The 12,531-nt window shown below is 40.0% G+C and overlaps 1 protein-coding gene across 1 annotated transcript in view; it reads right to left on the bottom strand.

Moving 5' to 3' along the window:
• Positions 1-11,005, bottom strand: part of ADGRL4 (adhesion G protein-coupled receptor L4) — a 76,739-nt gene extending 65,734 nt beyond the window's left edge. The window contains exons 1-2 of the mRNA XM_008925958.4: positions 10,391-11,005; positions 8,746-8,895 (exon numbers count right to left, since the gene is read on the bottom strand). Coding sequence (XP_008924206.4) covers positions 8,746-8,895; positions 10,391-10,412 — 172 coding nt within the window. The 5' untranslated portion in view covers positions 10,413-11,005. The remainder of the gene's footprint in view (positions 1-8,745; positions 8,896-10,390) is intronic.
• Positions 11,006-12,531: the final 1,526 nt, after the last annotated feature.

The raw sequence follows: 12,531 nt of genomic DNA, 5'->3' as shown, positions 1-12,531 counted from the left end.
AAGTGCAGGACCCGGCACTTGGCCTTGTTGAACCTCATCCTGTTGGAATCAGCTCAACTCTCCAACCTCTCCAGGTCCCTCTGCATCTACTGGCACAAGGCACAAAGCAGCAGCCACAGTTGTAGTGAGCAGATGAAAGAACCCCCTGCATTTGCTCTGGCCGCACCACAGCAGTTGAGGCTCCGGCCTCTGGTGCTCGCCGAAACCTTAACTCCAACCTCAAATCTCCATTTTAAACTAATCATGCATCTCCTAAACTCGGCCTGGAGTAATCAGACAACAACCCATCCCTTAGACAATGAGCAGAGATTGTTCAGCTTCCTTGTACCCCAGCGGAACGGCAGCTTCCTTCCTGCCCGTGATTGTGGCCGTGATTAACGGCGCGGTTCAAGGTGAAGGAAGAACGCGGTTCCAGGCGCGCGGGGCTTCCTTTAACCTCAGCAACACACGGTGCCAGATATTTCAATTAGCGCGTACCGGGGTCACAAAATCAATCTCTTATCGCCGAAAAACACACCTACTGTAAATTTCATTTTCGAGCCACAATCTCTAAATTAAATCTGTGTACCTAAAAAAATATACAGTGCGAAAATTGCAGTCCTTCAGCCCCCTCCTTCTCCGGCTGCCCGGCAGCGTTTTCACAAACATCACCTGGCTTTGTGCTCTATATTTAGAGCACAATGTTTGGTTAGATTCTAATCTTCTTGGAGAAGTCATTATCTCTTTCTTTGGCAAATAGAGGCCCAAAGTGTCAATTACCTTCTTAAACTCTTTCTTACACACAGGGCTGAGCTGGGTTTGATATTCTGTCTGCCAACAGCTCAGTTGGCAATTTTTCAGTCATACACTGAAAAATTGTGCACCAGCATATCATCCCAGATAAATTACACATTTCAGATGTGGTTACATACAACCTCACCACTGTTGGCTAGTTTATTCTGGCTGAGGAAAACAAAAAAACAGCAATTAAAATAAGGAAAAAAAAATTAAAAAGGTCCCAAAGAGAACACTTTTCTGCTCTTGAACTCTGTGAATTCGATATAGAGTTACAGAGACAAAAGTAAAATGAATATAGCAGATTACTGGGATATTATATGGGCAGAAATGACATCATCTCTTATGTGTGCAATTCCTGATGATACTTCCCTTGTTACGTGGGTAGCACTGACTTCATAGGCCCAAAGGCAGCTGCAGGGTCTGATGGTTACAGTGGTCTCTGCCATGTGCAAGTCTCAAGGAACTGGAATGTGTGGAAGCAATTTCTTTCCAATAAATCCTGGTCTTTCCTTAACAAACCTAATTTCAACTATGTGACCACAGAATGAGTAAAATTGACAATTTTGAGATTGGATTACACTTTTTTAAATAGAATATTCTGCTTTTTATTCACATGCCTTCTTATACATAGGTCCATGTGTACCCAATTGTGTGCATTTAATATACCTGTATGAGTATACATGTTCTGGAAATACTTTCCATCCTTTTACTTCAGACCAGCAAGTAAAAAGACTGTATTGTTACTGTTGGACCTTCTGGGACCACTTCAGATGTTAGAGACACAGGAAGGGAATCATATCTCTGGTAAACACAAAGTAAGCAGACTCTGAAATTATAAGTTTAAAGCTCCTTAAATGAATTTTCCCACATCCTCTAGACATGTAACATATTGATTCTTAGTAGCATAAAACAGGATGAAAGGAGTATTTTCTCAAGAAAGGAAATTAGCATTATTTGGCAAGGGTTAAAACACATTTTGAATTAAACAAGTAAGAAACCATCCGTGTACAGCTGATCAGCCTGAAAGTTTGGGTACATTTTTGAGAGAGACAAATAACTCTTTTGTACCACATCATCTACACACTTTTTAAAAACTCTTTTTAGACACAAACAGGACTGATTTAAAAGAGAGACTGGATATGATTAAAGATATAACAAGGGGAAGTTTGTTTGTTTCTGGTCCTTTCAAAAAATGCATTACTGCATTTTAGTCATGCTCCAAGTATCGTTTCAAGAAAATGTAAACAAAACCCATAAAAAAAGATAGAGAATAGAAATGACTTTTTTTTTTTTTTTCTCAAATCTGTGAATGTAATGAGTCTATCTAAAAAGTCCCTAAAATGGACTTTGTCCAATGCTTCTTAAAGTCAGGGTCAATCTTACAAATGGTTATTGTGGGCTTTATCTTTGGCTCAGGTGACCTGTGTTTTCTGGCAGTGAGGAGAAGAGCTAACCCTCTGAAGATTCCTCTCTATCTCATTCAAGTGAGAAGGTGGGGGGGATTTTTTTCATATGAGTGAGGAAACTGGATTTGGCACTTTGAATGCATAAAACGCTTTGAGTCCAGATTTTATGGGCCCAGCCGTTTACAGAGGTAAGAGAATTGGAATGAGACAGCCTCTGCTGTGTCTTATTCAGCAGGATTGTATTGCTGCTGCAAACATCCTACACTGTTTTCTGCCTGACTCATGTTCTCATGCATCACCAGGCACTGCTGTAGCACCCTCTCCCCTTTCAAATTCCTGATCTGCTCTTAAATGATTTAACTGAAACATAAAATTTCAAAAGTAGCTAGTTATAATAGGCAATTTCAGCTTTAAAAATTAAATTCAAGCCTACAGAAGCTGTTTTGACTAACACTGTTAGCCAAGGGCATGGCTGTTTTTGGGAGCATAAACGTGGCTCTGTCCTTTGCCACTGGAAGGCAACCACAGAGCAGCTGGTTAGTCCCCAGCAGTCTGCACACATCACAGCCATCAAGCCCTTCCCAGATTCACAGCAAAGTGTGACATCTTGCACATGAAAAGGCAAAAGCCATACATAAAGCTGTAGGTCCCCAAAGGACCAGGAACCTGCTCTGTTAACGTTAACGCCCACGCTTTCCCAGGCTAATGGTCTGTCATGCACCAGAATGTCAAATCCTCCCAGCTATTTTGTCCAGACTTTTCAATTCCATGATCTGCCTACAGGTTTAACCTGGAATATGGGATCAAGATACCTCAGCTGGGTAACATCTCCCAGCTCAGCAGTCGATCTCTGCACTTCAAGAAAAGTAGAAAAACATTCTGCTACCTTACGAACAAAGAAATCATGTGAGGGAAGAAAACTTTCTGTCCCCTGGAGAGGAAGTTTGAAGGCATAGATTTAATTAAATATAATACCTATATATGCAACAAATAGGATGGTGCCTTCCTAGCAATTCTTGGGCTCACTGAAAAGCAGACACCTAAACCTGCAGTAGGAGTTCTGAGTTTGAAGATGTTTCCTGCCCGCTCATGCTCTGCTTTTACCATGTTCCATCCTGAAACCATGCAAATGCTCCAGCAGAATTTAGAGGCAAACCAGCAGAGACTGGGAGACACAGGAGGAGAAGGGAAAAGTAGAAAGGGTAAGGAAGAGTGAGATGAACCCAGAGTGAGATGGTCTGCTTTGGCCTCCTGTGTAGCACATCCCAAGGTTTTGAAGCTGTCAAACACCGAGTGGAGCCCTGTTATTAGTGTTTGGCTAAGGCATATCTTTCTCCTGCTGTGCTATGCTAGAGCAGCTGCAATCTGCCTTTTTATAGCTTGTGGTAACTGATAGCAGTGAAATGAATTTGGGAAGTGTGTGGATTGGATCTTCCGTATCAGTGATTTCAGACTATTTGGTAAACACAGAAGTGACATGCAGTGATGTATGCCTGCTGGTACCAAAAAAATAATAATAAAAAAATTCTCCTCTGGTGAACCAGCATTTGGATCAGATCATTTGCTATTGATGAACACTTCTGGATAGAATAAAATGATTATATGCAGTAGCATGTTAATTTGAAAGTAAAAATTCCCTCAAAATTATACACCAGTTGGGTGCTACAGAATGGCAACAGTGACACCAGTGAATCAAACCAAATTCAGTGACTGCAATAAAAGCCAATGGTGAGACACAGTGACATCATGTTAGAGCAAGGAACCGAGTTCTCACAGACAAGCTCCTTTTTTTATAGGCAAAAGCCAGAGAGTTGGTCTTTTGACCCTCAGTAAAACAAGAAAATATGTTTGTGTTCATATATTGAGTAGGCTTTCAATTTGTTTCAGCAGAGTTTACACCACTTGCCCTGTGTTCCAAGAAGGATTCTGTATTTTGATATAAAATACCACTTTACACTGATGTATTTTTTACCTCTGGAAAATGACAGATCTTCCTACATTTCACTTTAGGAATAGAGCTTCAGCACAAAGTTTCCCTGACAGCCTAAGTCCCTGCTCAGTATTTCTGGAAGAGCTGTAACTATTTTACAAGTCAGACTGATTAGTCTTGCAGTATAATTTGCGAGTGACATTTACAAGGGAATATTGTGTAGGGATATCTGGGAGGGATATTGTGTTCAGGCTTTTTCCTGCTTGCCTGCCTACCCTCCTGGAACAAACAGCACTGCTTCATTTTCCTTCCGTATTTTAGAAAGTTAAAGTAAACACTGTGATCACGCTGTTTACTTTAATTTCCTGCAGTGTGCCAGCAAAGCAGCAAATTGGCAGTCAGCAATCAAGAAGCAGCCAGTATTGAAACAGCAGAGCTACTTAGGAAAGCATCACTGATGCCAACTCATTTTCCCCTTTGTTTTTTAAAAATAAAATATTGGCTTCAGTGAAGTTTTACTTCCACCCCAATCTACTCTAAAAGATCTGAAATTTTGTTTGTTTCCTTTAATTTTCTTTTGGAAGAAAGCTGGGATTGTGAGCAACACCCAATTTATATGTCCGACTCTTTTTATATCAATGCATTTACAAAAGTGGCAAATGTAGTGCTATTTAACTGTAAAAAATCCACGGTATTTTTGCATAAAAGGAAGTTAACTTGTCCATAAATCAGTCTTATCTGGATATATTTTTATGTTTTATTTTTATGCCGAGAGCTTTAGCCCATGTTGCTTCAATTAGGTGTATGATAATGTGAAGCTAAAACCTCACTGATTATATTCACAGAATTCACATCTGCCCAGGAACAGAGTACCTAAAAAGAAAATAGTTCTATTATCAGAGGTCTTTCTTTCTCATCTAATACTACACAAAACAAGAAATATAAATACAAAAGAATGAGTAAGAAGACTTATATATTTTGTACCTCAGAGGTGTAAAACTTGACAAGGTGACTCATTTATGGCTTTCTGGAAGATACTGTGTAGAAGGAATTTATTGCTATGTAAGTTGTAATTCCAATATATAAAAGAGGCCAGATACCACAATCAGTTTTTCTCCTGACTATGTGCATTCCTGCACATATTCTTACTGAAGACAACAAGATTATGAAGAGGATTAGCTTTTTGTTAGACTGGCCAAAGTATGCCTTCAGAAAGTCCAAAACATGACCTAATTTAAAGTGGTTGAAATCTTGTGGGAAAGATTGTAAGAGGATAATTATTTTAAAAGCCATGACTTTGACACCAGGAAATTAAATTCATATCTATGTGTCTTTATCTATACACAGCAAATCCAATAATCTTGAGCTCTCTGCAGTCACTTAGCCAGCTGGCAAAGGGAGCAAAGTCAAAACTAACAAACCCCATTCCTAAGGCATGCTGACATCAGTGATTCATGATTCATCAATAATGGTGCTAGGAAATAATTGTAACAGGACATTATTGCCTCTTGCAGCACAGTAAACTCAGGGGAAAATGTCTAAGTGTGTCACATTGAAAAGACAGGGCTAGCAAAGAAATAACATTTACAAGTATTTAAGAGGTGTTACAAGCAAGTGAAAGTGGAGAAGCGAATGTAAACCTTTCAAAAACAGTGAGAATGTACCTATAAATAAAAAGGAAGAGTTTCTAATCTATAAAAGCTTAAGAGGACTAACCTGAAAACTAGTATTTCTTGTTCAACATTTTTACAAGGAGAAAGAATTTGAATTGCTTGTTCCAGAGTAAAGCCTCAAAACAATGACTGCTCTGGTTTAATTGTCTACCAGAATAAGCACAATGAAGAAGTTGGTTCCACATTTTGCAAAATTACTGATGTTGTTGACAGTACCCATGACTTTCACAACCTGTCTAAATAACCAAAAGGGCAAACACATAAACACAATGTGCTATATACACTCTTTAGAAAATGCCTGTATTAGCACATAATTGATGATCACTTTTGAAGGTGACTGCACTATCATTGTAAAAGCCCAAGATTATTAACAGAATAAAAATGGGTAGCTATCTCCAGAACAGCAGATACACCTGCTGCTTTCTCCACACAGAACAGCACGATCTCATACATCATTAAACACCCCAGGCTTTGCCTTACGTTTTCATAGCTTTAAACTATTTATGATGGGGTGTAGCCTATATTTCTAATCCTTTATGGAGCCCACCCAATTAAAATTCAGGTTACTTTTTTATGCTATTAGAGGGCTGCTGCACAATATTAATAATGCACCGTGTAACACGCTGCCCTAGAGAAACATCCTCCCTCTTCCAGGGCCAACAGCCACACAGTTCTGACACGAGCTTTGCTGCTTAACTGCAGGGTAAGTGACTTTGGTGGTTGTTGAGGTATTTTACCAGAGAAAAAGTTGGTCTCCTGACACAAGGCTTGCTTCAGACCATTGCCACTCAACTGCAAAGCACCACAAGTACATCTGGTATCTTGTTTGCCTGGACCGATAGTGGAAATGTTATTTTAAAGACTGAGTTTCCAAACACTGAGTATAATTATTAATAAACAATTAATTTAGTCACAAGATTTGTGAATGCATATTTCACTGCACTGAATTTTCTTTAAGTGCTCAAAAATGTTTTTTTTGGATTTTGAATGTTGGTTTCCCTAAGAAAATACAGGCAAAAGAGAAAGTGAGGAAAAGGTACTGTATGAGACAAAAAGCCATGGAAGGTAAGATAAATCTGTCCTCATCCAAGTGGATTTCATAATACTATAATGGGTACCTACATAATGGATGGATTTAAGAACATCAGTCATGTCAGTGAGAACAACAGCTATCTTTACTGAAAATTTAAATGATGATTCATAATCACAGCTTTCTAGAAAAGTACAGATAATGTAGTGGGTACCTTATGGTGCTAGATAAGTAAGTGCTGGTTTGATTTGTTCCAGGAAGTATTGCTAAAATTGGCTTGGTTTTCTCTTTTCTCTGTATTATTCACAAGTATAGGCCCTTGACTCTGCAAACATTATGTGCACTTGTCTTTCAAATCAGCCAACTTTTTTATGGTAGTAAAATTGAACCAGTGCAAATGCCATATTAGTGTTTTGAAGGCCATTTCTTCTTATTCTCTTTTGACCAGAGAAAGATTATTTTCGATAGGTAAATAATGATTAACCTATATTTAGGGCAAGGTGAGCCCTAAATTCAAGAAATATATTTAGAAACTACGTGACACTTGATGCAAAGATGAAATTGAGAGAACAGTGTTTGCTCAGACTTAAGATGGGAAGGCAAAAGGGAAATACTATAGCTGCCTACAGCTACCTAATGGTAGGTCAGCAGGGATTACAGAGGAGATGAAGCTGAACTATTATTAGAAATGTACAGTAGTAAGTGCACATGGGAGGCAAAAGTTACAGGCTGCAACAAGAGAAACATCAAACTGATATCAGAAAAAAAATTTTCAAAATAATGATGATCAGACACTGGAGTAAGGGTCCAGAGAGGCACAGGTTTCATCCTTGGAGACACTCAAAGCTCAGCTGCATGAGGCCCCAAACCACCTTCTCTAAGCTGAACCTGCTCCGAGTGGGGAGCTGGACCAAATGGCCTTCAGAAATCTCTTCCAAAATAAGTTATTCTGTGATTTTGTGATTCCTTATTCTTTATTGGTTTAGCCAGCTATATTTCTTTAAAGCATTCCCAGCTTACAAAAGGATAGACAACTCTCTTAGGAAAAAGGCATTCTGTATTTTGCTAAACAAGCACACTTCCAAGTACACTGTGGTAAATGAGCTATAAAAATCCAAACCACACGTGGGCTGCTCACCTGTGCTCATAGCAAACCTGCTAAGCACTGACTGCTAAATTTCCAAAGATGCTTGAAATGCAGAAACTGAGCAAATAGATGGTTACTATTCATAAGTACTTCTCAGGATACTGAAAACTGACAGGATTCATATGAATTTCAGCCTGTCTGCATCTGGACACAGCTATACCTGACAGTGGAAATAAACATTAGAGCTATTCATAGCAGAGAACAACTCAAATATGAAGGCAGGAAAAATATCATTCTCTTTGGATGGAAGATAGAGGCATCCAAAAGCAGACCTCTTCACAGGATTTCTGGCATATTTCTCTTGCAAACAGCTGTAGTGGAAAAATCATCACTGGCACGTCTCTGTGGCACACACAGAGCTCCTCAGCCTCCTGGAGCAGCCCAGGAACTGTGTTATTGGATTATGATCAGCTACTGGGAAGAGTGGCTGAGTGCTACGTGTGTGGGAAAGGGAGGTGAGGGCTGGGAGGCAGCCACTGGGCCACCTCCAAGCTTCAGAAGTCCTGAGTCACAAGTGAAATTGCTGCAGATAAATCAGCAAAGACGGCACTAGCAACTGTCATGGGAAAGGAGAGCTGGAAAACGGGTCATACTCAGCTGAAGTGTGTGGTATGCTGAGAGGAAATTGTAGAATTTCTCAGAAAACCTTGAAGATTTCGGCTTTGAAAACATGTTAGTGCGTGCTGTCGTGACATAAAGTTTAATCCTTGAGCTAAGGGGCTCTTAAATCAGGTTTTCAAGCGAGCACATAACAAAAGTACATTTAGGTAAAGTCTGTTTACCGTAGCAGAATGTTATTCCATTGCCTGTGTATCCCTGGGAGCAGTAGCAGCCCGTTGTGCCACCCTGGACTTCACACCTGGCATCTTTGTGGCACGTCATGTTACAGCTGGCAGAGGTGCAGCCATAGTCCAGCAGACTGGAAACCAGAACTGGAACAAAAGGAAAATCAGGCTTGTTTCATTATCTAAAAACATAATTCTCACGAGCTCTAAAACAAGATCTGGGCCACAGATTTGCACGAAATAGATGTATTCCTGTGAACTTGTCATCGCAGACTCAGCTCTGCTGCAGGATGGGGCAAGGGCCACCACTCCAGGAGCTTCTTTGGTAAAGCAGCAGACACCATAGATTGAGAATCTGTGTGTGTTCTCAACAAGTATAAAACTGGTAAACAACACAGAAGTTACTCAGTGATCCGGGGAAAACACTTGGATGGCTTTCAAAGCTCTCTGGTCCTTTCCGGTAAAGCACAGCATTTATTTGCACTCTGAATTATGTATCGAGTATAATCCAAACTGCCCTACACAGCCAAGGGAAAAAACACCAAGCAGGGTTCCCCTGATCAGACTTTTTATGTTTATAAGCAGTTTTATAGCTAACATATAGGCGTGGTCTGAGAGATTAGGATGATATGTTCCATATTTACAGCATTATGACAGCGTGGTTTAAAAACTTATCCAAATTATTTAAATTTAATCCCTTAAAGTGCCATTTCCTTGTTATGAAAGCATTGTCTTCTTTTTTTTCCCACCCCCTAGATGATTCCTAAATGGCATAAGTACTTTTCAATTGTACGAATGCATATGATTTTCAACACAAACTAAAAAAAGGAATCTTTCCTTTTGAGAAAACTAATGGCTTACTGTGTTATTATACACAAATATTATACACACCCTGTCATAGGTTACAAACAAGGCATTTAGCTCAGAAGGGAAAGTATGTTTTTACTTTGTACTTTATAAATTGTTAGCAGGACATAATGAAAGTTGGAGAACACAAAGATCCTTTTGGATGCTGAGTTTCCCTGCAGTTCTGCTTTTCCCTACCTGAATATTATTCTGGACATTTGCTAGCCTAGTATTACAATTACATGATTAATTGCTTAATGAAATCTCACTTAGGCATTGTTTTCTTGGACAAATTACAATTTCATGGAGAATTCAAGAGACTATAAAATACACACAAAATTCAGGTATCGCCCAATTTCATCTTTTCCCTGTGTTTTCGAGAGAACATTTTCCAGAGATTAAAACAGAAACCTGCGGGATTCTGTTGTCATTTTACTGTTTATAGCATGTGAAATCTAAAAATCTCCCAAGCAGATGGAGAGAGAGAAGAAAAAAAAAACCAAACTAAACTGAACCCACAGAAACCCACGATTTTTTTTCTTTCTTTCTTTCTTTTTTTTTTTTTTTACAGTACAAAACCCACAGTGACATAAAGACATTTGTGGGATTTGGTTTTTGGGATGATGCTAACCATACAATTGCTGAATGCAGTAGCAACACAGATCAAAGCTATGGGGACTTTCAGTCCTGTGTATCCCCCAAGTTTCCACCATCCCCAATAGACTGATTTCCCCTTGCCAGATCCCACTCCCTTCTCATCTGCCACTCGCTCCCCGGGGACAGGGATTTCACCTACCTAGGAATGGAAGCAGTTTCATTGGTGATGCTGTTGCTGTGCAGTGCCTGGTGCAGAGCCTCTGTGTCACAGAAAAAACCTCCCTGCCTTAAAATATCTGACCATGTGCAAAATACACACATATGCCCATCAGGAGAGCGATGTCCCAGTGCAGGCACGGCCCCGACACTGCCCTTTGTCCCAAGCTTCACGCTTCCAGAAGCTCCTGAGGCTCAACAGGCAGGACAGGAAGGGTCAGGAGGGGCTGAGGACCTGCTCTTCTGGCAAGTAGGAAAGCAATGAGAAAGCCAAAGGGAAACAGGAGCCTGCAGAGGATGCCAGGGAAGATTCGGGTTGAGGAGGTCAGAGGAGCACAGGGTAAAGGAGCTGTTTGGGAGAGTGGGTCTGGAGCAGGGGGAGGATGAAGCTGGAAGGGGTGACAGCAGCCTGCTGGCAGGAGAACTACAGGAGCAGCAGCAGAATGGAGCAGCAGATGAGGGAGGGTGAGGAAGAGGTGGAGGAGATTAGTAACTTGCTCAGAGTTTATGACCTCAGAGGTAACGGTCTACAAGCTTCCTTCCACCTTTTCCTGGTGAGATGAGTATGTGTGAGCCCCAAGACTCCTTTTTTTGGTTCAGTCTTGACTGACTGCAGTTGTTCTTCCCACGGCTTTCCTCAGTTTTGAGATGGATCCTTAGTGCAGCTAAGCAATGTTGCTTTAAGGGTCATGGGCTGTAAGGGAGGTACAGGAAATCACTGAACTCCACTTCAGGAGGAAAACAAAGACATATAGGCAGGGAGGAAAGAGGCAGGAAGACAATTGTATGGCCAGAAATCTCAGGAGCCCAAGAAGAACCAAGTTTCTATGAGTTCGCGGGACTGAAATAGGGTGTTGTGTAATAGGACATATTCAATATAGCCAATTTATTATTATTTATATATAATATAGCCAATTTATTATTATTTATATGTTTTTATATATCTTAATATATACATATTTATATAGTTATATAACATATTTATATAGTTATATATTTATTATTTTATATTCATTATATTTATTATTATTATATATTTATTATATATTCAACATAACCAATTTGGTAAAGCAGGCACACTGCTGGAAGAGTGGAGAATCTCTCCAAACTAAATAAAACAGACTTGAGGCTGTGGGATGTCACTGTGGCAAAATGTGCCGTGTCTGATTGGAAAGTTTTGAGGCTGGCACTTTGGCAGGTACCTGGTGGGAAAGCATTATTAGCCCAGTCTTAGGAGTTATCTCTGGAGGTGGATGTGGTAACATTTTTTCTAAACTTTTTAGGAACAATTTGATTTCCGTCATTTTCCAGCTTCATGATCAGTGCTGGTTGGAGTTCAGTGGGTTAAACTCTGCTCAGGTCAGGGAGGTGTGAGGTGTAGGAACAGCATGTAGGGGTCTGGTTGGCACAAGGCACCCCTGGAGCACTTTGGCAGAGAGAGAGGAAGCTCCAGGAACCGGATGTTAATTTTTGACGAACCGCAGAAAAATGAACAAAGGGTGCAGGTGTAGGAAGACTTTGTGAGGGGGACAGGACTTAAAGGGTAAGAGAGGAAGGGACTAGGAATTAGTTTGTTTTGTCAAGTTTTCCCGTAATCTAATGCACAGAGACAGAGGAACAGAAAATCAGATGACCTGAGCAGAGCTTTGATCTGCACGTCCTGTCCCTTGTGCTGTGTTGTAAACTTGGCTGGTCTGAACTAACTGACAGATCCTGCTGCTAAACTTCAGTGCACTAATAGGGGCTGTGAAACCCATAATGCAGAAATTGTATCTTACTGCCCTGTGTCTTTTTATTCCCCAAGCTAAAAGATTTTAATAGTAAGCAAGAGGAGAGAGCAAGAAGTTACAACCTAAAATTCAGGTCTTAAGAGCTGAAAACGTATTTTTGAAAAGTAAGAGATAAATATTTCAATATGGCTTAGACATCGGTTTTCTGCAAGGGGTGTTTGGATAGACTGTTTGGAGAGCAAATTCATAATCACAGTGATAGTAAATTTAGAGTAAAAACTTTAATTCCTTTTCTGATTCAAGGCCTAAAGAGAAATTGTGGATTACTCAGAAAAAAACCAATATTCTTACTATTAGAAGACAAACATCTCCTTTCCTTTTTTTAGGAAAACAT

The sequence above is a fragment of the Manacus vitellinus genome, unplaced genomic scaffold (genome assembly GCF_001715985.3).
Source record: "Manacus vitellinus isolate BGI_N305 unplaced genomic scaffold, ASM171598v3 scaffold_67_pilon, whole genome shotgun sequence".
In the NCBI taxonomy this organism is placed as follows: Eukaryota; Metazoa; Chordata; class Aves; order Passeriformes; family Pipridae; genus Manacus; species Manacus vitellinus.
The sequence above is the reverse complement of the archived record's forward strand: the minus strand, read 5'-3'. Positions and strand labels throughout refer to the sequence as shown.